This window comes from Alexandromys fortis, unplaced genomic scaffold (genome assembly GCF_014885135.2).
Source record: "Alexandromys fortis isolate MF-2015 unplaced genomic scaffold, M_Fortis_MF-2015_v1.1 scaffold_218, whole genome shotgun sequence".
Lineage (NCBI taxonomy): Eukaryota > Metazoa > Chordata > Mammalia > Rodentia > Cricetidae > Alexandromys > Alexandromys fortis.
The window spans coordinates 2,204,050-2,231,719 of NW_026068112.1; the positions used below are offsets into that span (position 1 = coordinate 2,204,050).

Sequence of the window (27,670 nt, forward strand, 5' to 3'; positions counted from 1 at the left end):
GTCTTCTTTTGTTTCCACAGAGGATGTGACCCTATGGATTGCATCTATCCCGGTATGGTATGATAGACCACGCCCTCCTGAAAGGTTGCTGTGAACACCCTCAAAAAATTACTTCACTCAACTGCCAACCGAGATGAACCTGACACACAGGTTACACCCTAAATGATCTGATTAACAGTGCCCCCATTCAGCAGGAAGCAGTTTGGAGAGAAAAAACTACGCCCATGTTCCCAAATATTGTTTATAAATGTTCTTTTACATTTAAAGGGGGATATGATATAGATATGAATAATTTGCATTGGTATGGATTTTAAGGTCAATTTTGTTATATGTATATGTATTTTTGAACTTGATTAAGGTATTGTGATTATGTAGTTCACTTAAAATGTAATGTATAATTAGGAAATATAGGTTGTTAATGGATAATCATTGCTAATAGTTAAGCTTGTAGTCATGTTAGTTAGATTTTCTAGATATATAGAGATATATTTCAATTAGATAGGCATTCTTCATATCTTTCAAAGACTGCAGAATATGGCATTTAAAATATTTTAATAACTTAGGACTTTTCATGACAAGGAGACACGTCTGCTCCTGGCAGCACCAGCTACTTCAAGAGGAAGATGGGCATCGAAGAGGATCCTTATGGAGTTGGATAGTCATTTGGGCAAGAAACTGCTCTTGCCTGGACTGTTGCATAAACTGGACACAGAGAACCCTCAGAGAGAGGACTGCTGAACTTGCCTAAAGGTGAGATGGTCTTTCGGGGTTCCTGATTCATGAAAGAGTCTACAAGACATTCTACAGAACACAGCAGAAAGTGACTGAACTGTCTTTAAAATTTCCTGCTTCATGGAAATGTATCTGGATACCATGGGCCTGTAGGCCGAAGATGGATGCCCCAACGGTACAGAGGAACTTTGGGTGACTGTCCAGGCAGCGAGATGTCTCTGTCATTTCTAGAGTTTTCTTATTTCTTGTTTACTTAGATAATATTATATCCTTCTGGAGTCTTTGATGGAGTTGAAGAATAAATAGTTATAGTTTTCCTTAGTTATGATAAGAGATAAAATAGATATAAATATTGTAACTGTAATTCTTACTTGATAACTGTTTTGTTATATGTAATTTTACTATGCTAAAGTTAAAGCCTTTCTTTTTTGTTTAAACGGAAAAAGGGGAAATGATGTGGGAATGATTTCTTACTAATAAAGAAACTGCCTTGGCCCATTTTATTGGATAGAAAATTAGGTAGGCGGAGTATACAGAAGAGAATTCTGGGAGAAAGAAGGTTAGAGGAAGAGTCGCCATGATGCTCCCACTCCAGACAGACGCAGGTTAAGATCCTCTCTGGTAAGCCAGCTCATGGGCTACACAGAATATTAGAAATGGGTTAGAACAATATGTAAGAGCTAGCCAATAAGAAACTGGACCTAGCCGGGCCAGGCAGTGTTTGAAAGAATACAGTTTCCGTGTAATTATTTCTGGGCATAAGCTAGCCATGCGGGCGGCCGGGTGCCGGGGACGCAGCCCTGCCACCGCTCCTATTTCAACATTGAATTCCACAGTAAATCTAATTAATAATCTTTACTTTCTTTTTCCTTTCATTTTCTTGGCATCTCACATGGTCGTGTGCGTCTGGTTATCCCATGAGGACAGTCTTTGAGGATCTAAGTTTGTTGTTGCTTTTGCTGATAATCTTTAAAACTTTTAAAAAAAAGGACTTTCATCTTTTATTTCTGTTCATATGTCTATACAGGTGTATGCCCATGTATGTAAAGGTGCCTGTGGAGGCCATGGGTGTAACTGTTGAGCTGTCTCTCCAGCCCGATACTCACTTGTTGAATTAGGAGCAGTGGGGCTGCGTCCCCGGCACCCGGCCGCCCGCATGGCTAGCTTATGCCCCGAAATAATTAAACGGAAACTGTATTTTTAAACACTGCCTGGCCCGGCTAGTTCCAGCTTCTTATTGGCTAGCTCTTACATATTGTTCTAACCCATTTCTAATAATCTATGTAGCCCATGAGCTGGCTTACCAGGGAGGATCTTAACCTGCGTCTGTCTGGAGCGGGAGAATCATGGCGACTCCTTGACTCAGCTTCTTTCTCCCAGCATTCTCTCTGTTTACTCCACCCACCTATGTTCTAACCAATAAAATGGGCCAAGGCAGTTTCTTTATTATAATTAACCAATGTCCTTCCTCCATCACTCACTCTTATGTATGTATGTACGTATGTACATATGTATATATGTATGTATGTATGTACATATGTATTTGATGTAGAATCTGCTTATGCTGAAGAATATCCTTGAGTATTTATTTTCTGCCACATAGAATCGGGAAGTCCAGTGGTGAGCTTCTGGCCTGATATGTCATGAAGAGGTTATAGGCTCAGACACCTCCCCTTTCAGTACCATCAGTTTTTAACTGTTCTATCCTCAATGTATTTAGAGACAACGAAATAGTTCAGACAGATTGGCTGGCTGGAAACCGAGATGGCTAAGGTGAGGTTTTGCTTCTTAAAAGTGAAAAGGTTGTAACCCTCATAAAGTTCCAGTGTCATTGTTTTGTTTTTTCCTTGTAGAATTAAAAAGGCAATTCTGAGACATATGTGGGAACAGAACCAGACCCATTAACGCAATCTTGAGAAAGAAGAAAGCTGAGTCAAATATTACTTGATCTCAGGATACCTTACAAGGCCAGATAATTAAAACACAGTCCTGGCATATAAGTCAAAGGAACAGAACACTGGGTTCAGACACAAACCTACTCACATACAGTCTATGTTCCTGTGTGGTGAGCATATCTGAGTGTGAGAGACTGCATGGAGAAAATGGGGGCCATTCTCCATTTTATTCAGGGTCTTACTGAACCTAGTGGTCACTGACTTGCTTAGACTATCTGGTCAGCAAGCCCCAGGGGTGCCCCCACATCCTCCTCCCCACACTGGATCGCAGTCATGTGGTGCTGTGCCTAACTTCTTCTTACAGTGGGTGCTGGGGTTCTGAACTCAGACCCTCTGCACACACAGCGAGAACTTTTCCAACTGAGTAACCACCTAACCTCACAGTCAGGTGACCTCTGACAAGGGTGTCAAGAAAACACAATGGGTAAGATACAATCTCTTTAACAAATAGGAAAACTGGATATCCGCAAGAGAACAGAAGTAGACCCACATCTGTGGGGGCCTGAATGGCTGAGGACATCCTTTCCTGGCTGTTTTCAGATGATAAATTTCAATCTTGCCTAACTTTAAGTTGAAGTTACCATTATTGGCCACTAGAGAAGAAGAAATGAAAATAACATTTCTGATGGAGGTGGGTCTTGTATCTTATCTGTTGCTTTTATTGGTTAACTAATAAAGAAACTGCCTTGGCCCTCATAGGACAGAAAATTAGGTAGGTGGAGTAAACAGAAGAGAATGCTGGGAGGAAGAAGCTGAGTCAGGGAGTTGCCATGAGTCTCCCACTCCAGACAGACGCAGGTTAAGATCTTCTCTGGTAAGCCACCTTGTGGGCTACACAGATTATTAGAAATGGTTTAGATTAATATGTAAGAGCTAGCCAGTAAGAGGCTATAGATAACGGGCCAGGCAGTGTTTAAAAGAATACAGTTTCTGTGTAATTATTTCGGGCATAAGCTAACCATGCGGGCGGCCGGGTGGCAGAACGTAGCCACCTACGTTCTATTATAACACATTTCTGTTTTTGTTTGAGGGAAGGTAAGGGACAGGAGGAACTACAGAGGAAGGCAAGCGGCTCTGTCTTTTTTCCAATTGAACCTCTGGGCTTGGCAAACTACAGCCCACTGGCTCCTCTTCTTTCTAAGTTAGTTTTACTGGAACACAGTTATTCTTATACACTATCTATAGCTGTTCCTGTACTTTCATGGCTGGGTTGAAAAGCTGTGTCACACACTACACAGACCACAAATATAAAATATTAACAGAAAATGTCTACTGACCTCTGAAATAAACTTTTCTATAGGACGATACTAGTCTAATATACCTAAGTATTATCTATAGAAAAATGACTTAACATCTGTGAAGCACGGCTTCCAAAAGCTAGCACTCAGGTAACACGGCTTTTGTGATATGTAAAGGGGGGATGTTTAGTAACTTATGTACTCTATGTTTGTGGTGGTGACCCCTAAGCTTCCCTGAGACTTCATATTTTGAAGCCTTTGTTCTTACACTGTTTTTGACCTTCAGCTCATTCTCTATTCCTTGCTAGATGCTGTTCTGTTGTCTGGTGTGGGAGTGTAGCTGGATGGTGACAATCATGCTGAACTTTGCTTCTGACGCATATCAAATTCATCTTATTTCCACTCCATTTCTCTGTGTAAAGTGAGGAGAACCCTTTCTCTTTTTCTAAATATGTAGGGGATATTTGGGCTCCATCCAGATCTTACTGAGTGAGATGCTCAGCTGGCCGGGGCACTTGCTGCTGAGCCTGATGGCTGTGTTTAATCTGTGGGGTCCACATGCTAGAAGGAGACAGCTGACTCTTACAGGTTGCCCTCTGATTCTATACACACAACATGGCATGTACCCTTTCTCACATATATACAAATTAATAAAAAATAAAAATAAATTATTTCCTGGGTGATGCTTTACTCAAGCATAGAGAGCCAGGGCAGTCCTCACCCTATAACTGGCATAGATGCCAGTTACTGATGGAAGGAATGATTCTGAAGCATGACTCTCTCTTCCCAGAATTTCTTTGTGAGTTTGGTAGAAGCTACTCTTTGTAGAACTTTGAGAGTTGAGGCTTGGTGGCTTCCTCACTATCCTGCTTCTCCATCTCCCTTGCTAGTCCTTCGGGAGCACTTCCTGGATAGTAACAGACATACACCTTGACTCAGGATCTGCTGCTGGAGAATCTGACTTAAGAACATAAGAACTATCATGGACTTACTTTTTATAGTCAATGTTGAGGTTGGCAGTCATGGCAATTCCCTCAGCAATCGCACACATGCCAGTAGTAACATCAATGATGGTTGCAATGGCACCTCCATGAACAAATCTAGCCACAACAGCAGCAGAAGAGAAAGTTTCAGAAGGTCAGGAAATAGCCTCTCAAAATGTAAATTATTCAAGTATGTAAACATATCTATGTATGTATATGTATATGTACACACACATCTCCTTACTTTATTCATAGCAGAAAGGACACTTGTAATAAAACTGGAGCTTGGTACTGATCATATTATAGAACGAAAAGCTAAACTTTAATTAGGAAACATTTAAAATTTAGAAAGTGGGGCTCAAGAGTTCAGAGCACATAGTCTTGCAGAGCACCCAAACTCAGTTACCAGCATCCACAATGGGTGCCTCACAACTACCTGCAACTCCAGCTCAGGAGGACCGGACACCTCCGGATTCCTTTGGTACTGGCACTCACACACACACACACACACACACACACACACACACACACACACACAGTTAGTTTAAAGTAATAATAAAAGGAATGTTTAAATTTTAGGAAGTGCAGAGAAATAGAAGGAAGAAACCTTTCAGCCCTTAATACTACCATCAAGTCATGGCAAAAACATTGTAAACATATTCATCATACTCTGCTGTTCTATAATATATTATATGCATCATTTAATACTATGTTAAAATTTTGAAATTTAACCAACATAGATAATATTCAACTAGTGTGTTATAAGCATCTTTCTATACCAATAAATATATATTTATATTGCCATTTTAATGTTGTCTTTGTAGTCCCTGAATATGTGAGAATAAAACTCTTTCTGCTCCATGCTGCTAGGATAGTTCTTACCCAGGTACCCCTTGCAGATGAAGACCTCCTTGAAACAAACAAACCATCTTCTTCTCCACTTTATTATAGAACATCACATATTCAAACCCCAGGCCTTCTTCTAAGCTTCTACTGAACTGTTGGGCCTTTGACACTTGTTCTTCATTCATAAACCTGGGATCTGAAAAGAAAATAAGGGTATGGGACAGGAGGGCAAAAAACAGATAGAAAAACGCCATGACAGAACTAAGCACCCGTGCCCTGCTAAAATCATATGTGGGTAGATAACTGATTGAAATACCAAAGAAAGGAATGGAAAGGTCACAGAAACAGTGGCTAGAGATGCAGTTTAATTGGCAGAGTGCTTGCCTAGCAGGCTCAAAGCCCTGGGTTCCCAAGCCCCAGCACCACATGAAACGGTGTGTGGTAGTGCGTGGCTATAATGTTGGAACTTGGGAGATAGAAGCAGAAAGATTAGAGGTTCAAGGCCATTCTTGGCTACGTGGTGAGTTTGAGGCCAGTCTGGACTGCATAAACCTTCTCTCAAAACAAACTAAAACTAAAACAAACAAACAAAATTAACAGAATATAACAGAACACAAACTTTCTGGGACAGCAAAAAAAACCCATATATGCAAACATACATGGGCAGAGTAAAAAAACCAAAGTACCTACATACACACGACAATTAGTGACTATGGCAGGAAGCTGAGCGAAGCAGTGAATTCTTCTCGGCTCAAGTGTGGTTTAAATGGAATTTAGCAAGAATGAATAATCCGACAGAAAGGAAATGGTTTTCCTGGCAGATGTGAATTTACCCTGCTATCCTGAATTAGCAACAGAGATAGTTTAGCCTAATAAATCATATTTGTGTCAGAACTATTGTGGCTCCTGAAATCAACTTAAGAGTTTAACATTTCTGGTCAAGATTATCAAATTGTAAGGTAACTTATAAACATGGAAAAAATAAGTAAAACACATTTGTTAAGAGAATTTGAGCGTCTACCCCTGTTTAACTGAGGCAGAATCTGCTATTTGACAAGATTCCCAGGGTTTCACATTTGGGTTAATGCCTCAGACTGAAGAGTGCTGCCGGCTGTAAAGGAACACCGGGAGATTGGCACTCTTGGTGGGAGGAGGGTTCTGATGGAGGCCAACTTTACACTATAAAATGAATAATGCCCACCAAATATGGCATGCAGATCAGTAACAGTTTCCACGCATATATCATTCCCGCAAAGCTGAGCAGGTAGAAGCCAGGCTGCATCCAGTCAAGGGTATCCAATGAATCGTGTGATGTCGGAACAACTGTAGTAAAAACAACAACACTACTTTTATAGTGCTAGCGATTAGAGCCAGGGCTCTGGGCACACTAGCCAAGTCATCTAGCAGTTAATCCTGTGGACTGGGGTGGGACTGGTTTCAGTTAGAACAGGGTCTCACCGTGTAGCCCAGGATGGCCTCAAACGCTCATCCTCCTGTCTGAGCCACCTGAGTATCAAAACGATAGGCATCCTCTGCCATACCCAGCATGGACATTTACTTTTAAGTAATTTGTAATAGTTGAAATTTAATAATGCAACTTACTTAAGAGTTAACTTTTCCCTTTATTGATAAAAGAATAATTCTTGGCTCTCAGCTGAAGAAACAGAAATCTGAAAATGACCAACTATTCTTGGTTAATTTGACTTTTGTTTCATTTATTCCTTCAGCCATGAGAACACCAAGGTATGGGAGGGTAAAGTATTTTGCCCAAACTCACACAGATTTCTATGCTGTGTAGAACCCCAGAATTTCAACCTAAACATGTGAGACTAAGTGTGGTGGTTAGTATTTCTGTCAATCTGACACAAGCTAACGTCATTCGGAAAGAGGAACCTTAACGACGGAGGGGCAGCCTCCATCATTCTGCCCATAGTCGAGCTTGAGAGATATCTTGTTGATTAGTGATTGGTTGGGGAGGATCCAGCTCACTGGGGGCGGTGGCACCTCTGGGTCCTGGGTGGTATAAGAAAACAGGCTGAACAAGCCATGTAGAGTAAGTCGTCAGGAAACAGCCTTCCTCTGTTGTTTCTGCTTGAGTTCTTGCTTCCCTTCATAATTGGCTTGTAAACAGTAAACATAAAATAGACCCTTTCCTTTTCAATTTGATTTAAGTCATGGCGTTTACAGCAACAGAAAGCAAGCCAGGACCTGAAGTTCCAATGATCATATTTTCAGTGGTTCCTAAGGCCATGAGACTGAAGGGGTGTACAATGATAGAGAGTATTATGTACTGAGAAATGGGTGCACCCACGAAAGTCTGGTGGCGGAGTGTTGGAGTAGTCCCGGGAGACTAGGATGAGTACACAGCTGTGGCAGGTCTGCCTGTTTCTGAGAAAGGTGTGGCAGGGAGCAATGTCACAAGCAGGCCAAGGGAAGGGAGTACGGCACAACTACCTTTATTCATGGTCAGTTCATTCATGCAGGCTAGAAGCAGATCAAGCTCGGGTACAGGAAGGAGGGGACAAGAAGTGAGGAGAACTTGGAAATGCCCTTCTGCTGGCTTCCACTTTTATTTAGTGAAACCTGCTGAGAGTGAGAGGGGGAGGAACTAGAGGTGTGAGTGGAAAGGAGGCAGGACACAGGCAGCCAGAAGAGCCCAGTCAGTAGACTAGGAAAACAGGGACAGGCTGCCAGGAAACATTAAGGGCTAATTAGAAGTCATCAAATATTGTGTAAAACTCTCAGAGAATTAATTAAAATAGTTATTTAATACAGAGCGTGTTAAAAATAAAACCAAACAAACAACCCAGAATGATGGGAAGTGTAATTTGTGAGTGTTAGGCATGAGGTAGTCTTTGGGCCTGAAGTCTGAGAGATCAGAGGATGTGCTGGCTAGTTCATGTCAGCTAGAGTCATCAGACAGGAGGGCGCCTCAGTTGAGGAAATGCCTCTGTAAGGCATTTTCTTAATTAGTGACTGATGGGGGAGGGTCCAGCATCTCATGGATGATGCCACCCTTAGCCTGGTGTTCTATAGGAAAGCAGGTTGAGCAAGCCATGGGGAGCAAGCCAATAAGCAGCACTCCTCCATGGTCTCTGCTCCTGCCTCCAAGTTCCAGTCCCACTTGAGTTCCTGTCCTGACTTCCTTCAGTGATGGACTATAGTATGGACGTAGAAGGCAAATAAACCCTTTCCTCCCCAACTTGCTTTTGGTCATGGCGTTTCATCATAGCAATAGTAATCCTAACTAAGGCAAAGCATAATTCAAGTGCTCTGATCTTATCAAAGGGAAGAGCCCAGATTTTGAAGTAAAGAGAAAAGAGATTGGTGATGTCAGCTTCAAGATTCTAGGTTGGGAGGATTTTTTTTTTTATGGTTTTTCGAGACAGGGTTTCTCATGTAACAGTTCTAGCTGTCCTAGAACCAGCTCTTGTAGACTAGGCTGGCCTCAAATTCAGAGATCCACCCGCCTCTACCTCCCAAGTGCTGGGATTAAAGGCATGCGCCACCACTGCTTGTCTTAAAATTAAGATCTTTTGTTTGTTTGTTTGTTTCTGTTTTTTCGAGACAGGGTTTCTCTGTGTAGCTTTTTGAGCCTGTCCTGGAACTAGCTCTGTAGACCAGTCTTGTCTCGAACTCACAGAGATCCGCCTATGTCTCCCAAGTGCTGGGATTAAAGGCGTGCGCCACCATCACTTGGGATCATCTTATTTTTGATATGTTTTATTTTTCTCCCACAATTCACAAAGTTTTGTGAGATTTCTGGCCTATGAAAGTAGGGACTATAGAACCCACTGTACTATTGCTTTTTTTTCTTTTCCCTCTTCCTAATCTCCTTCCCATTTCCCTTACTTTTTCTTTCTCTCTTCTCAATCCCTCCTTGCTCTGTTTCCTGACACTCCTTTCTTTCTTCCTCCCCACTCCGAAATGGGGTCTTACTATGTAGCCACTGCTGGTCATGAACAGGACATTGTGACCCAAGCTGGCTTTGAGCTTATGCTCTTTCTGCCTCAGCCTACTGAGAGGATTATACACATGGAAAAATTAACATGTCTGGCTCTTCCTTCTCTTAAGTAATAATTAGTGCTTCAATCTGTTACACTTTACATTGATGTTCAAATATTATTTATGGGAAAGTGGCTGTTCTTACCAACAAAACGGGTTTGGAAGTCTTTAAGGGTTTGAGTAGGATTTTGTCTGTATGAGGGCAAACGTTTCCAGGAGCCATCTTCACACTTCTTCATGAACTGGTCAAAGAGGAGTCTTAGGTCCTTGCTCCAGCTGGGGTTTGGGAGACCATAGTCCTTGGGAATGACTTTCTCAGAGGAAAATAACCTCTAAAAGACAAAAAGGAATAGGAGGTATGTGCTATTTCATATTTCTACAACCTCCTAAGACTACCGTGCTGCTTTTCTTACTGCTAGAAGATGATCACTTCAAAATGGCTGGGAACTTCAGAGCTCATTAGACCTCCACCCCTTCACAGAAATGACAGAATGACAGAGGGTCAACGGTTTTCCCAACTTCTCTCAGCTAGTTACTGGTAGAGATAGTATTAAGCCCAGGTGAGCCAGTCATCAGAAATAGAGAGATGGACAGGTGAGATATACATGGGGTGGTAGTTTGAATGTAATTGGTCCCCATAATCTCATAGGGAGTGCACTCTTAGGAGGTGTGGCCCTGTTGAAGGAAATGTGTCACTGTAGGGGTGGGCTTTAAGAGAGATGGACAGGTGAGATATACATGGGGTGTTAGTTTGAATGTAATTGGCCCCCATAATCTCATAGGGAGTGCACTATTAGGAGGTGTGGCCTTGTTGGAGTAGGTGTGGCCTTGTTGGAGGAAATGTGTCACCATATTTGGGGGTAGGCTTTAAGGTTTCCTATGCTCAGGATACCGCCCAGTGTCCAGATCATTTTCTGTTGCCTGCAAGATGTAGGACTCTCGGCAACTCTGCCAGTATCATGTATGCTTACACATCACCATGTTCCTGACCATGATGATAATGGTCGTAAGTGAGCCACACCAATTAAATGTTTTCCTTTATAATAGTCGCGGTGGCCATGGTGTTTCTTCATAGCAATAGAGACCCTAACTATGACACACAGGAAGCTGGAACACAAGGGAATGCTAGTATTTGGCTTTTTGACCTGAATATTGATAAGCAGAGACTAGCCATTTGGAAAGAGTAGCATAAAAATAAAACCAACCAACCAAATAGCAACAACAAAATCAATGTGTGGAAACGTAAGTTTTTATTTACTCTATGCAATAGGAACTATTGTCCACATTGTACAGATGATAAAATTAAGCTAGGCACAGTGTAAGAGAAGGAGCAGAAGGACACGGAGGTATAGGCAAAGCCTCAATGCTAAGCTAACTGGTTTGAGTCCCATCTGCAGCACTCTCTGATTATTTAAGCAGGGAGTGACATGCTCAGATTTGGCCATAATAGGAAAGAGAATGGTAATGTTCAAGATTGCATGGAGGATTCTACTTGGAGGTTATTGGGGTAACTCAGCAAGAATTATTAGATCATAAAGCAGAACTCAGAGACTACTTCCATAAAGCAAATGAAGGAATAGGATAAACACTATACCAATCCCTGGTGTATGAATGGCACCATGGAGTAAATGACAGTTAATTACAAGAAAGAATACAAGAGGGACAAGGAGAAAGCTCAGAGACAGAGGCTGGTGTCATGGTAACCATGACTGTCACTCATGCTATTTCTCTGGAGCACTGAGCATTGCCACCATTCCAGCCAACATCCAAGATGTAGAGGACCAGGAAGACAGAGTGTGATCTATGAAGGAGCACAAAACAGATGCTCATAGGGAGCAGACAGGGGAGGCCAGCAGAAATCTCAGGACAGTTAACATTAAAGAAGGCATCAACCATGTGGCATTCTCCTTCTAGTCACCGTTATCAATCCATCTTGATTAATGTATGATTGACTTGGACCACACCCCTGACATCAAGACACCATGCTTACTCTCTGGTGGAAGAACTGACTTCCGCTGATGCCTTAGTTGGCTCCAGTCCGGATTCAATAGGAAGAACAGAGGGAGCCTGTCCCCAGCGCTCTATAAAACCAAACACTGGATTAGTGAGGTGACTCACTGGGTAAAGGTGTCTGCACCAAGCCTGATGACCTAAATTAGATCCCTGGAACCTATATAGGGGGAGGAGAGAACTAACAAAGTTGTCCATAAAGTTGTCCCCCGACTTCTATTAAAAAATAAAATGTAAACAAAACAAAACAACAACAACCCTTCCATGGAGATGGAAGTACTTGATTTTGTGGTACTAGAGAAACGAGAAAACAAACAGAAATAACATTTTGCTTGTAGCTCAGGATAAGTAACTTCATTTTCTATGCCTCTTTGACCGGCTTATCCCTTCAGAACCCAGCTTAGATAATCTAGGAAAGACAGAAAAACCGGGAAAGGCAGAAAAAAACTCTGCCCATTATTTCTCCCTGTAAATAAAATTGTGGGAAAATATTAATGCATTTCCTGCAAGTTCTTTTCACGCACTGCTCTGCATCCTGGTTTACACTGCCAAGGTAGTTCACTTTACATTTTTCCTGGCAAGCCTCTGGCAGCAAAAACCTTGCATAGTTCCAAAATTGTAAACGTCATTCAGCAAATTTTTTCCCTCTTTTTATACTGCTCATGCCCACTGAAGTTGCTATCTGTTTGTTGGGGAACATTATTTTAAGGTGTGTGACTGTTGTTTATGCTGCATTTGTTTATGCAAATGTAAAGCTGTGGTTCTTTGCCTGCCTGTAACACCTGATGATCCCAATAAAGCGCTAAATATTCAATAGCGAGACAAGGGGGGGGGGCTGGCAGGCAGAGAGTATAAATAGGAGACCTCTGGATGCAGAGAAGGAGCAATGAGAGACCAAGGGAAGGAGGACGTCAGGGACCAGCCACCTAGCCAGTCACGGAGTAAGAAGCCCACGCGAGAGGTAGAATAATTAGTTAAGGAAAGCTGGGAAGAAATAAGCCAAGCTAAGGCCAGGCATTTATAACTAAGAATAAGTGTCCATGTGTGATTTATTTGGGAGTTGGGTGGTGGACCACCAGAAGAGTCAAAAAGCTAAGAGAGTAATAAATCACGTTCTATCTATTCTTTTACTTTTCACTGAGAAAAGTTTTAAAGGAGTGGAAAGATGGCAAAAGCCAGAGGATCCAGGACTTTGCCCTGAGGTTGTGTTTCTTAGTATATAGCAGTAATGTCGCCCCAACATGACTGCCCAATGTGAGCTGAACAAGGATGACAGCAATAGACATGCTAAACTACACAGAGACCAGCCCAAGAGGCTTCAACCCTCCATAGAGAACTACAGGCAACTGAGTAAAGCTGGGATTGGGAGGATGAGGCGGTCCTCCCCAGGGAAGAGCACACCAATTGGTTGTCCAGTCCCAAACAGTCAGTGCTGAAACATGCGTACTAGTAATATTATATGGACTCGACAGTTATATCTGCGATTATGTATGCAGATATAAATACATATAAGCATACAAGAACAACTGATGATAAAAGAGGTGAATTTAAAGGAGAGGGAAGAGGGTATATTGTGGTGATATTTAGTTTGTCATCGAACAAATAAAGCTTGCTTGAAGATCAGAGGGCAAAGCTAGCCATACTAGTTAGCCATAGAGGTCAGGCAGTGGTGGCACACACCTTTAATCCCAGCACTGGGGAGACAGAGGCAGACTGATCTGTAAGTTCAAGGCCACCCTGGACTACACAAAATTGAATCAGTCTAAAAGAGAAACAGAGGTCTTGATCCCAAGACTCGGGAATCCCGTGCCTTTAATCCCAGCACTGGGGAGGTGGAGACAGGAGTGATGTGGCTGGGCTGAGAGAGGAACATAAGGCGGAAAGAGACAGGAGTTTAGAGCATTCAGTCTGATGACTTGTAGAGACAGAATACCCCATTAGGTCTGAGAATTTCATAGAGACAGGAACTAATGGCTGGCTACTCTGCTTCTTTGTTCTTTCAGCTTTCATCCACCCCCCCCCCCATATCTGACTCTGGGTTTTTATTATTAAGACCAATTAGAATTCATCCTATATCATATGAGAGGGCTTACAGCGTAAAATGAAAGGGAGAAATGTATTTAAAATACAATCACAAAATAAACAAAAATTTTATTTCGTTTTGTTTTTGAGACAGGGTCCTGCCTCCCAAATGTGGAATCACAGGTATGTACAACTATGTCCAGCCTGAGAGTCTTATTATTTATATATAAGATCAGGTCTCACTATGAAGCCCTGGATGGCCTGGAATTCATTATGTAGATCTGGCTGGTTTGAGCTCACAGAGATCTGCCTGCCTCTGCCTCCCTGGTGCTAGGATTAAAGCTGTGCATCACTCCATACTAGTTCTTTGCAGGAAACTGTTCTCTTCTTCCATCGTGGGACCAAACTCATGTCTAGAGGATTGTGAGCAGGTACCTTTACCCAACTTGCATTTTGCAAGCACAGTACCCCCACCCTGTCTCAGATGTCTCTCTTATTGATTTACTTCGGGATAGGTCTCACTATATGTAACCTAGCCTGGCCTGGTACTCTATGTGTAGACCAGGCTGACCTTGAACTCAGAGAGCCACCTGTCTCTGTTTCCTGAGCGCTGGTATTAAAGGTGTGTGTCATTATTCCTGGCACATTTTCATCTCTTTAAACATTTAACATTTCTTGGTTCTAGTAACTTTCAAGTGTCTTTCTTTTCCTGTATAAACTATATAGTAGGGGTTTGGGGCGATGGCTTGGAGATGGCTCTGTGGGTGAGAGGTGTTTGTCTGCAAACACGAGGACTTGAGTGTAAATCCCCGCACCCACAGAAGCTGGCCATGGCTGAATGTGCCTGTAACCCCAGCACTGAGAGTGTGGAGACAGGTAGATCCCCAAGAGCTTGGTGGCCAGACAGCCTAGCCAAAATATCCGGTTTCTAGTTCAATGAAAGCCTCTGTCTTAAGGCAAAAGTAAGGTGCAGAGTGATAAAGGAGGGCTACCTGACAGCCTGCCCTGGGCTCTGTACGCCTGTGGTGAGTGTGCCACACAACTCTATAATAGGGCTTGGAGATACAGCTCAGTGGTAGGACACCGATTTGACCCTCCCCCCAAGAACATACCTCTACATAATAAACCACTGTAAACTGTAACCACCACCCACCTGTGCTGTGGTGTTTATACTCATGTGACTATATTTTGATATTGGTTATTCAGCTTCAATATTCCTTCCACCCTTACTTATCTCTCCCCTTTCTAGTCTCTAGCAATCAGTACTTTCTGCTTCTATGACATTAGGTTTTTTTAATTCCCAGAGTTCTTCAAATAAAAGTTTCCTTAATATACTCTTAATCTGAGAAATAAATTTCTCTGTGTTGCCATTTGAAATGATTTAGTATTCACTTTTCTGTGTTCTTAGTCTTATTACCACATGTGTGTGTAGACGTATGGTATATGTGCATGTGTCTGCTTGGGTGTGCTTGACATACATGTGAAGGAAATCTCATGTCCTGCTCTGTTATACCTTTGAGATAGGATCTTTCATTGAACTTGGAACTAGGCTGGTGGCCAGAAAGCTCTGGGGATCCTACTATCTCTACCTGCCACAGTGTTACCCACTCAAATGGCCACGCTCAGTTCCTTTCTGTGTACGTGTCTGTGTGAGTGTAGGCAATGTGTGTGCAGGTACCTGTGGATACCAGAAGACGGTGTTGGTGCAGCTGGAGCTGCAGGCAGTTGTGAGCCGTCCCATGAGGTGCTCTGCAAGAGCAGGGTGACTGAATGAGAATGGACCCTACAGACTCATATATTTTAATATTTGGTTCCCAGTTGGTAAAGCTATTTGGGAAAGATTAGGAGGTACGGTTTTATTGGAGGCGGTGTGTCAATGGGGGAGGACTCTGTGACTTTAAAGCTCACATCATTCCCAGTTAACTCTCTTTGCCTCCTACTTGCAGTAAGGAAATAAGGTCTCAGCTACTGCTGCAGCACGATGCCTGCCTGCAGCCATGCCTCCTACCATGATGGTTATGAACTCGCTCTCCAGAGCTATAAACCTTAAATATATGCCTTTTTCTATAAGGGGCCTTAGTCATGGTGTCTTCAAAGTGTCTTGGCTCCACTCAGATCTCTTAAATAGGAAACCCCAGCTTGGAACAGTTTTAATATCCTTTTATAGGCTAGTGAAATACAGTTAATTGAAGTCTTTTAGTAATCAGAAGAACTCCTGGGCTCTCCTACCAATGTAAATTTTTTTTTTTTGAGACAGTGTCTCACTATGTAGCTGTTCTGTTTGAGACAGTGTCTCACTTTGTATACCAGGCTGGCATAGACCAGGCTGGCCTGGAATGCACAGAGCTCTGCCTGCTTCTGCTTCCTAAATGCTGGAATCAAGGGTGTATTCCACCATACCCAGTCTTTTAACTTTTAAAGATAATTCAAAAAATTTTCTTGAGTTCTATAATGTGGCCTGTTTGTATACCAGAGACAGGAAAGACAAAAAGAAAAGATCTAGGCCCTGCCTTCAGGTGTTAGGAGCCGCAGATCTGGAAATATTACTACAGACAGAGAGACAAGTGCTTTCAGGGAATACTTAAAAGCAAATAAGCAAACAACACACATCAACAACAACAAAAACAAAACACCCAGAGTGATTTCTTGCAGTTAAAGCTCGTGAAGGTGAGAACTAGGGTTACACTAAGCAAAGACACAGAGGCTAAAAAGACTACAGAACACACTAGATTGACAAAACAAGCGGATCACACCACAGGTCTTAAATTTAACCTTCTAGGTCAATCAATGGTTTAAAGAATTAGTGTGAAAGGTGATTTTAGGAAGCACAAGGACAAAGACTGATGTATATTTAAATATTATGTATAACATAATATGTAATTACAGTAATAATAAAATCCTTTCTGTATTTATATCACAGAAGAACATGAGTAGCACGTGAGGCAACACACAGAAAATTTAAAACTATTTTTCTTCTTTTTTTAAGTAAAAGACAATCATGTAAAAATTTCACGAAGGCGATACTTGAGTGTTGAAATGCCTTTTTCCATGATGAGCCTTCAGCAAAGGAACAACATTGGTTTTCAGAAAGTTTCATCAAGGGAAAAAACAATGAGAAGAAAAGGGAAAGCAGCCAAAAATCGTTAGAGGTCTAGGTCAGAAGGTCCACAGCAGAATTAGGTACGGAGGAATAAGAAGAAAAGGTTCAAGTGACAGTCAGCACCAGAACCCAGGGAAACGGGAGTTACTGACTTCAGGAAACAGAAAGTACTCCAGAGTTGTGGCTTTGATGGCATGGTTAGAAGAAAAAGGTGTTTGTGAGGGTGGAAGTGTGGGTCAGAGAGAATGGGTCTGAGGGGTGCTGAGTTACCTTAGATGGACAAAACCACTCAGTTTTCAGTTCAAAGAGGCGAGACCTAAGAGCTACTTGCAGTAAATGCACTTGTAAACCTACTGCACAGTTGTGACTAAAGGATGAATCCAAGGGTCATTACCCTTTGTTCTCAGTAGAGGAAAGGTCATGCTTGATCTTTAGTTACAGATTTATCAAGGTTGGACTTGTAAGAAAAGTTATGGCCTTTTATGCCTCCTTAAAGATGTCGAGCCTATAAATACTAACACTTAATTGTTTACAGCACAGACTGCCAGGCACCAACCTGTAACTAAAGAAACTAATTCACCTTTGTGGTTGTATAATTAGCACAGTGCATTTTCCTTTCTAGTGGACAAGATGGTACCTGATTAATAATCTGCATTCATTATTCTCTTAAAATTGTGTGTACGTGTGTGTCCGTGTCCACCACTGAGCTACACCTTCAGCGCCCACTTTCAATTCAGCAGGAAGCTGCAGCAGCTTGAGAGAGATGCCACAGCCATCTAACAATCAAAGTTCGCTTTCGGTTCTTGCTCAGTAGAGAGCTGTTCCCTGTTGTCCCTCAGTCATTTATTTTTAACAAAAATTCAGGCATTTAAATTTAGCAAACTGACCCCATTCTTCCAAACTAGACCATAAAATCCTTAGGAGGAATTTTTTTTTTTTTACCTTTTTCCTTACCTAACTGTAATATGTCTTACTTCTTATCAATGGCCAATTATGCCTGTAGGGCCCAGCCATGACAGGCTCAACAGAGACCACTCAGACACCACCCAGGAACAGACCATCCAAAGGATGGTCCCAACCATTGCAGATAGGATTATCTGATGTCCCTTAGTACAGCACATACCTATCCCCTTTTCACCAGGGCACCCCTAGACAAATGTCAGTCAATCACGGGTGCTCAACCTTAGAAATCCCTCACCTCAAACTCTGCTATTATAAAAACCCCACCCCGCTGGGGAAGAAACAGAAATCTTTAATAAATAAATAAATAAAATAAATATTAAAAAAAACCCACCCCAATTGACCTCGGGGGTTCTCTGCTCGTGCCAATGCGCTGGACATGGAGAGTCGGCGTTCGAACTTGAATAAGAATAAAGGCTCTTTGGTTTTACAAATGGGACTCGGTCTCCTTGTTGGTTTTGGGGGGACTCTGCGGATTTGAGCATAACAATGCCTGGAATATTGTTGGAGCTCAACAAGTACTGACTGCATCAGTGAAACAAAGTAGGGATATAAATAAGGGCAGGGGATTATTTAAGACTTACATTCCAGGCATGCTATACGCTTCCGCTTCCCTTGCATTATCTCATTTAACCTTATAACATCCTCTAAGATGTTGAAAATGGGCTAGAGAGGGCATAATTGATTATCTGACAGTGGGAAGCCTTTTCCCCTGTTGGTTATAATGAATCAGAGACCATCGGGATTAGATCCTGGAAAGGGTAAGTGCTCTTCTCCAGCTGTCTATACAATGGAAAAAAGAGAGCATCTTCAACAAATTGTGCTGGCAAAACTGGATGTCAATCTGTAGAAGAATGAAAATAGACCCATATCTATCACCATGCACAAAACTCAAGTCCAAGTGGATTAAAGACCTCAATATCAGTCCAAACACACTGAACCTGATTGAAGAGAAAGTGGGAAGTACTCTACAACACGTGGGCACAGGAGACCACTTCCTACGTATAACCCCAGCAGCACAGACAGTAAGGGCCTCATTGAATAAATGGGACCTCCTGAGACTGAGAAGCTTCTGTAAAGCAAAGGACACTGTTGCTAAGACAGAAAGGCAACCCACTGACTGGGAGAAGATCTTCACCAACCCCGCAACTGACAAAGGTCTGATCTCCAAAATATATAAAGAACTCAAGAAACTAGACCGTAAAAGGCTAATCAACCCAATTATAAAATGGGGCACTGAGTTGAACAGAGATCTCTCAACAGAAGAAGTTCAAATGGCCAAAAGACACCTAAGGTCATGCTCAACTTCCTTAGCGATCAGGGAAATGCAAATCAAGACAACTTTAAGATACCATCTTACACCTGTCAGAATGGCGAAAATCAAAAACACCAATGATAGCCTTTGCTGGAGAGGTTGTGGAGAAAGGGGTACACTCATCCATTGCTGGTGGGAATGCAAACTTGTGCAACCACTCTGGAAAGCAGTGTGGAGGTTTCTCAGGAAATTTGGGATCAACCTACCCATGGACCCAGCAATACCACTCTTGGGAATATACCCAAGAGAGGCCTTATCACACAACAAACGTATATGCTCTACTATGTTTATAGCAGCATTGTTTGTAATAGCCAGAACCTGGAAACAACCTAGATGCCCTTCAATTGAAGAATGGATGATGAAAGTATGAAATATATACATATTAGAGTACTACTCAGCAGTAAAAAACAAGGTGCACCCACACACTGAGACAATGGGGATGTCTTATCGGGAACTCACCAGCGGTCTATAATGGCTGGCTCTTTCACGGCTTTTCTGGACGATCTTGCTAACTATTATTATTATTTCAGTAGCAGTGGCGGTCCTATCCCTGCTGACCTATCTCAACCTCGAGTTACGTTCCCTTCCCGATCCTCCCGATTTGAGTCTCAGGCTGAGGAGCCGGTGCCCCGTTACAGCCGAGGACCGGCTGTCTCTCCCGCTCGCACCATCACCGGGGCGACCCGGGACTCACCCACACTGCTCCGGGCCTCCTCGCAGGCGGGACACCAAGAGCGCGCAGGCGCGTAGCGCAGCTTCTTAGCATCGCTCAGGCCAGGGCAGGACGCCGCTGTGTCCTCTCAGCCAGAAAGAGCCGCAGAACCACACACGCCGACACGCCGGCTCCCGACTAGTAACTGTGGAGGCGGGTGGAGGGCGGAGCCGCGCGCCGCCGGAGCGCCTCCCCGAGCCCGGGCGGACCGACTTCCCGCCGCCCGCCGTTGGTTCCGGGACACTTTGTGCCGGGCTCCCAGTCGCGGTTCCCTCTGGCAGGGACTCCTGCACTAGCGCCGCGCGTTTGCTGACGCCTTTAGTTCGAGTCCCCAGGCAATTAGCGCTCCACCCTGCGAAAGGCTCAGCACCTCGGGCAGACAGGAGTGAATGACCTTTGGGAGCCCGTTGCTGGTGTGGAAGTACGGTCTTCCTTCCGGTGCAGGGCATTTGCACGTTTAAAATTGTCAGTCCCTTTCTCCATAACCTCTCCAGCAAAGGCTATCATTGGTGTTTTACTCAGCAGTAAAAAACAAGGACTTCTTGAAGTTTGCAGGCAAATGGATGGAAATAGAAAACTATCCTGAGTGAGGTAAGCCAGACCCAAAAAGAGGAACATGGGATGTACTCACTCATATTTGGTTTCTAGCCATAAATAAAGGACATTGAGCCTATAATTCGGGTTCTTAGAGAAGCTAAATAAGAAGGAGAACCCAAAGAAAAACATATAGGCATCCTCCTGAATATTAACCTTCATCAGGCGATGAAAGGAGACAGAGACAGAGACCCAAATTGGAGCACCGGACTGAAATCTCAAGGTCCAAATCAGGAGCACCAGGAGAGAGAGCACGAGCAAGGAACTCAGGACCGCGAGGGGGGCACCCGCACACTGAGACAATGGAGATGTTCTATCGGGAACTCACCAAGGCCAGCTGGCCTGGGTCTGAAAAAGCCTGGGTTAAAACCGGTCTCGCTGAACATAGTGGACAATGAGGACTACTGAGACCCCAAGAACAATGGCAATGGGTTTTTGATTCTACTGCATGTATTGGCTTTGTGGGAGCCTAGGCAGTTTGGATGCTCACCTTACTAGACCTGGATGGAGGTGGGTGGTCCTTGGACTTCCCACAGGGCAGGGAACCCTGATTGCTCTTTGGGCTGACGAGGGAGGGGGACTTGATTGGGGGAGGGGGAGGGAAAGGGGAGGCGGCGGTGGGGAAGAGACAGAAATCTTTAATTAATTAATAAAGAAATAAATAAATTAAAAAAAATTGTCAGTTCCTCCGGCCGGTGGTGGCGCGCGCCTTTAATCCGGGTACTTAGAAGGCAGAGACGGGCGGGTCTCTGGATCCGAGGCCAGCTCGGTCAACAGAGCGAGTTCCAGGACAGCCAGGGATACACAGAGAAGCTCTATCTAGTCTCAAAATACAAAAACAAAACAAACAAAAAACAACCAAACAAAAGAACAGCAACAAAAAAAAGTCAGTCCCTTCTATTTAATATACACACTCTTCAGTTGCACTCTGTGTGTGTGTGTGTGTGTGTGTGTGTGTGTCCCCGCGCGGATCTGTGTACTGAAAAGAATGTGTTTCAACTTTTACTTTTGCAAGAACCGTCTCTTTCAAAGAGAGTGCACTGGACTGATTTAATAGTTAGCCTGAACTGTCTGATGGGAGCCTCTTTAAAGACTATCCAATGATTCACTGATGTGTTGTTCATTCTGTGCTGGGGATTGCTAGACAAACAGAAATCTCACAAGGGAACAAGGAAACAAGGGGAGCAGTTCAGCAAGGCAATTCTTTTTGTTGAAAGAATGCACCAAGACCCACCCATGGCTAGCAAGCTACACAGGGACAGGTGGCAGAAACCACCCTCCCCCAATTGCCTGGAGTCTGTCATGATTGGCTTAATTTTTTTTTTTTTTTATTTTCGAGACAGGGTTTCTCCGTATTGGTTCATATCCTGGAACTAGCTCTTGTAGACCAGGCTGGCCTCGAACTCACAGAGATCCGCCTGCCTCTGCCTCCCAAGTGCTGGGATTAAAGGCGTGTGCCACCACCGCCCGGCGATTGGCTTAATTTTAAAACAATATTTATGGAGAAAATGGAAGGGGTTGGCTCTTTAAGACAAGTTGCTTAAGTTCAGAGAAGGTGGCAGTCTATGTAAACAAATATTTTATCCGGTTGAGGGTAGTCTACACAGCACTTGGGAGGCAGAGGTAGGAGGATCCCTGAGTTCTAGTCTAGCATGGTCTACATAGTAAATTCAGCCCAGCCAAGGCTACCTAGTGAGATTCTGTCTCAAAAACCAAAAATGAAGAAGTGAACAAGAATCTGCATAGAGCTGGAGAGCTGTTTCAGGGATGGGTTAAAAGCACCGCTCTTTCAGAGGACCCAGATTCGATTCTGAGCACCCATGTGACAGCTCATACTTGTTTGCGATTCCTGTTTCAGGCAATCTGATGCCTCTTTTTCGTCTCTATGACACCAGGCATGAGTGTGGTGCACAGACAAAAACACCCATATAAATAAAATAATTGTTTCTCTACTCTCTTTCACAGTGGATAGTTATATGCCTTAAAATTCACTAATTGGAGCATTTAATCTGTTTATCCCACCAAGCCTCTTTTACCTAAGACACTCATTTTTTTTATAAGAATCATGATGCAGTTTATTAACAACATATGATTGGGAACAATACACACATATGTCTTAATTTTCATTTTACAAGTGCACAGTAATGGGTCTCATAAAACTGCCACACAAAAATGAGATTATAGCAGGGCACTCATTTTCACAAGCCCACACTAAGCTGAGTCAGTATGATGCTCCTTCATCTGCTTGGTGGAGATGCTGGTGTAAACGGAACATCTCCAAAGAACTCACTTTGTACAGAACTCAGGAGCTAATAAGAATGTAAGTGGAAGAATTATTTGTAATTATGAAAGTCACAATCCTCAAAATTTCAACTTATTATACAGCAGTTATTTGTTCTGCCTGCTCATTTAAAATAAGAGAGTTTGTAGGATTCTGACAGCCTCTCCTGTACACTGTCTTTCATTTCACCTGGGCTAGACCACCCTCTGGTGACTGGAAGGGCTGGAATTTGCATTATGATGCTAAACATTGCTGATCCCAATGGGGTTGGAAGCTTGGAAATCTTGTTTGTTTGCTTTTAAGCAGTATCTCATCAGGAGACTGGATGCTTTGGAATGAACTATGTAGACCAGATGGGTCTCTAAGTCACAGACATCTTCCTCTATCTCCCTAGTGCTGGGATTAAAAATATGTGGCATAATGCTTGGCTTGGAAACTGCTTTTAAAAGCAAATATATCTAGAGATAGTAACTATAAGTTATCCATTTCCAAATTTCTAAATACAGAATGTCATTTCTATTAAGTTTTGCTAGGCAAGAAACCAGAGGCTAGGATTATTGGGGAACCTAAACATACTATCAGAAGGTTATAGGATGGTCACACTGCTGTTAAAATGATAAAATGACTACAGTGGTGGCAAGATGCTCATTTTTATCTGGAAGTTTTCTCTTTTGTTGGAGGCTAGGGTCAAAGATGCCTGATTTGAAGGCTCCTAATGAACTAGAGTTGGTTACTTACCACAATTCCAGATGAGAGAGAGAGAGAGAGAGAGAGAGAGAGAGAGGTTTGCAAGTTATCCCAGAAATTTGTAGCACTCTTAGACTCTTAGACTCTGGTCTGGTGGATCCTGGTCGATTGCAGCTTCGGTGTCAGTGTAGCCTCCCCTTTCTTGGTAAGGTCTTTCCTGGGCAAGGTGTTTACAATGTGATATGATTGCTTTATGTGCAGGATCATTTAATCCCTGTTAGACCTTCACTAAGTTTTCCTTTAGGCATATTCTCATAGTTGTAATTCAATCGAAATTTGTAAGATGCCTGTTTCCTTCAGGAAACCATGGTGTTTTTTTTTTTCTTCAATGTTCCATGGCTTCCTTCTGTATCTGCAGTACCCAGCACAGATCATAGACACTTGAAAGCAGTTGCTGAGAGAAAAAGGAAGCCCTACCCAAGGTAGGGTCTCACTTGATCTAGGTTGACTTTCAACACATGGTATAGCCAGGGGTGTTCTTCAACTGTGGTGGCATTTTGCTTGCATTTTAATAAATAAAGCTTGCCTGAAGATCAGAGAGTAAAACAGCCCCACTGGTCAGCCTTACAGACTAGGCAATGGTAACACACACTTTTAATCCCAGTAGCTGTAAGTCCCTGTGTCTGCCAAACCTTGACCCCTCCCCTGAAGAGGGTCAAGACAGCCCACCAAAATCTTGACTACTCTCCTAGTCTATTTAAACTGCTCCCCTGGAAAGTTCCCTTGTGCCCCCCCTCCCTCTTGCGTTCACAGCTTCCTGGTTCCCCCTTGGGGCCACCCTAAAGCATAGAAATCCCATTAAACTTGGATATTTTTTATTTTGGCTTGTTGTGATTTGGCTTGATTGTGATTTTTGTGTCAGTAGAGTGCTTGCATTAGGAAAATTCCTAACATCTGGAGGCCCCACTGGGGTAGGGCTGCCTTTCCGCATGTCCATAGGCCACGTGCCGAAGCCCCCTAGTCCATAATCCAAGCTCTCCACACCACGCTAAAACTGCAAAAACTGGCTCCCGGACTACAGCAGCTGCGTCTTGGTGAGTCCCTTTTTCTTGTCTATGCTATAGGGTTTTGGGGACCCATTCGTACTTATTTTTGTTGATTATCGGACTCTTGTCGAAGCCACGGCCCACTCCAAGAGTTCGATCTCAGCAGCTAGGCTGGGCCTGGCTGAGATGGATTTTGTTTGCTCCAGGGACGCCTAGCATTCAATTTCTATGACCCCGTTAGGCCTAAGAGCTATTTTGGCACATGTGCTGTAATAGACTTAGACCATGCAGCTGGGCATAGATTCTAAAATGGGCACTTGCAGTTTAAAGCCAGATCCGCTGTCACCCCGGGATGCCTCTTACAAAATCTTTATAAATTGGGCCTGTCTGATACAATCTGTTCTGAACGGCTAATTTTCCTATGTACTAAGATTTGGCCTCCTATCTTGACAATGGGACATGTTGGCCACCAGAAGGAAGCCTTGACCTTACTGTCCTCCGGGACCTAGAAAATTTTTGTGGCCGTAAGGACAAATGGCCTAAATGGTCATGTGGCACAATATTGCACTACACCTCCTTCGAGGTTATGCCGTCTGCCAGCAACCTGGGCACTGGAAATCACAATGCCCCTGTGTGGGCTTGTCCTCTATGCCACGCCATGGAGGTCACTCACCAACATCGGCAAGGAAAACTGTGCCAGCCTTCGAACTTCTCAGCCTTGCAGAGGATTGAAGCTGCCCAGACTTGGTATATCCCATAACCTTATCCGAGCCTAGGGTAAAGCTACAGATAGCAGGTAAGTCCATTACTTTTATTTTGGACATGGGAGCTACCTATTCTGTTCTAATATCTCACTCGGGCCTTATGCTCCCCTCACCACTTTCAGTTATGAGGGTAGATGGGACCCCTTCCTCCCCACTTAAAACTTTGCCACTGCCCTGCATTCTTGCAGGACAATTTTTCTCTCATTCTTTCTTAGTGATACCTGCTTGCCCAGCACCCTTACTGGGTCGAGATATCCTTAGCTGCTTCAGGGCCACACTCACTTTAGCCCCCACACACGCTCTTGAGTCACACTTTCTTCTCACTTTAACAGCTGCACAGGTTCCTACCCCAGACTGTTCTGTCCCTACACTCCCTTATCCAGTAAATCCCCAAGTATGGGACACTTCTACTCCTGTGATTGCTACTCACCACCAGCTAGTCCTAGTTCACCTTAACAACCCTTCATCCTTCCCTTCCAGACCCCAGTTTCCTATTTCTGAAACCCACTGCCTAGGCCTTAAGCCTATTATCACCGTCTCCTTCCTCAAGGACTTTCAATTCCTATCGACTCACCCTGCAACACTCCAATTCTTCCTGTGCTTAAGCCCTCTGGCGCTTACCATCCGGTTCAAGACCTCGGCCTCATAAATGAGGCAGTCATTCCAGTTCACCCAGTGGTTAACAACCCTTACAATCTCCTGTCTAATGTCCCTCCTGCCACCTCCTACTTTACAGTTCTAGACCTAAAAGATGCCTTCTTTACTGTCCCTTTACACCCTGACTCATACTTCCTCTATGCCTTGACGTGAGAGAACCCTGACTCCCGGTCCTCCAGACAGCTCACATGGACTATTCTCTCTCAAGGTTTTCGAGACAGCCCCTATTTCTTTGGCCAAGCTCTGGCTCCAGATCTCTCAAACTTTGACACTCTCCTCAGTACGTGGATGACCAACTTCTCTGCAGTTCTACAGTGTCTGTCCCAACAGGCCACCTCTGTGTTCCTTAACTTCCTCAAATCCCTGGGATATCAAGTTTCACCAAATAAGGCTCAGCTATGCTCTCCTACAGTGGTATATTTGGGTGTTCAACCTAGCCTGGGGTTTAAGACCCTCACCTCTGACAGGGTTCAGGTATTGCGGGATTTACAGCCTCCAACCACAGGGGATCAGATCCTCTCATTTTTGGGTCTGTTGGGGTTCTTTCACCATTGGATCCCTAACTTTTCTATTACACCCAAGCCTCTGTACCAGGCAGCTAAAGAGACACCCAAGGAACCTTCTCACCCACCCGGCCATCGTCCATCGCCACTTCTCTCTACTGTGAGATGCCTTCTAACAGCTCCTGCCCTTGCTCTTCCAGACCTCACAAAGCCTTACCATCTCCATACAGATGAGAGGTCAGGAGTGGCCACAGGAATTCTAACCCAATAGGCTGGGCCTTCGAATTGGGCTGTCACCTTTTTATCCAAACAGCTGGATGTCACCGTCTATTGATGGCAACCATGCTGCTGGCAGCAGCAGCTGAACTCACTTGGGAGGCTCTCAAGATCGCCTTGTCTGGACCAATCACGGTATATTCTACCCATCGCTTCTCAGACCTTCTGAGACACTCCTCTCTCTCTCCCTCCTTGGGTCTTCATGAGTCCAGACTTTTCACTTACTGTTTCTAGAAAACCCCCAAATTACTTTGGCTTCCAGTCCTGCCCTAAACCCTGCAACTCTCCTTTCTGTTCCCTTCCCCTCTGGTACCTCCTCTCACTCTCGCCCAGAGGCTGTAGAGGCTTTAACCTCAGCTGGGTGGCTGGGTCTTCTGGACCAGCCACCTACAGATCCCCAACTCACCCTGTTAGTTGATGGAAGTTCCCTTATAGATAAATCAGGAAACTGACAGGCAGCGTATGCAGTGGTCACTTCCACTGATATAGTCCAAGCAACCCGCCTGCCAATGGGAACCTCCTTACAAAAGGCTTGACTAGGGCACTCCAGATAGCCAAGGGCCAATGGGCTAATATCTACAATGGCTCTAAATATGCCTTCTTGATAGTCCACTCTCATTCTGCACTCTGGAAGGAAAGGGGCTTTCTTATTACCAAGGTCACTCCCATAGTTAATGGACCCCTTATATCCAACATTTTGCAGGCCCTCCAAGCTCCCTGCAGAAGTAGCCATTATTCACTGTTGGGGACATCAGTCCTCTAAGGACCCAGTGGCCTTAGGCAATGCCAAGGCTGACTCAGTGGCCTGGGGGCTGGCCTCCAGCTCCTTGGACTCCACAGAACATATTTTGTTCTTAACTCCATCCTATCAGCTCTGTTACCAACCAAAAGAGAGGGATAAGCTTATAAAAGGGGGGGGGGGCACAAAAACAAAGGATGGATGGTTCTATTTAAATAACCGTCACATCCTTCCTCAAGACCAGG

At 43.7% G+C, this 27,670-nt stretch overlaps 1 protein-coding gene and 1 long non-coding RNA gene across 3 annotated transcripts in view; one reads left to right on the plus strand and one right to left on the minus strand.

Moving 5' to 3' along the window:
• Them4 (thioesterase superfamily member 4) overlaps window positions 1–20,040 on the minus strand; it is a 33,049-nt gene extending 13,009 nt beyond the window's left edge. For both annotated transcript variants that reach the window (XR_007589059.1, XM_050124566.1), the window contains exons 1-4: window positions 19,861–20,040; window positions 9,905–10,091; window positions 5,791–5,950; window positions 4,918–5,025 (exon numbers count right to left, since the gene is read on the minus strand). Coding sequence is in view for 1 of the 2 variants with exons in the window: in XM_050124566.1 (XP_049980523.1) it covers window positions 4,918–5,025; window positions 5,791–5,950; window positions 9,905–10,091; window positions 19,861–19,932 (527 nt within the window). In the remaining variant the exon portion in view is untranslated. The remainder of the gene's footprint in view (window positions 1–4,917; window positions 5,026–5,790; window positions 5,951–9,904; window positions 10,092–19,860) is intronic.
• LOC126489959 (uncharacterized) overlaps window positions 1–27,670 on the plus strand; it is an 83,922-nt gene that overhangs the window by 1,440 nt on the left and 54,812 nt on the right. Inside the window, exon 2 of the long non-coding RNA XR_007589060.1 lies at window positions 580–1,353. This is a non-coding gene — a long non-coding RNA (uncharacterized lncRNA). The remainder of the gene's footprint in view (window positions 1–579; window positions 1,354–27,670) is intronic.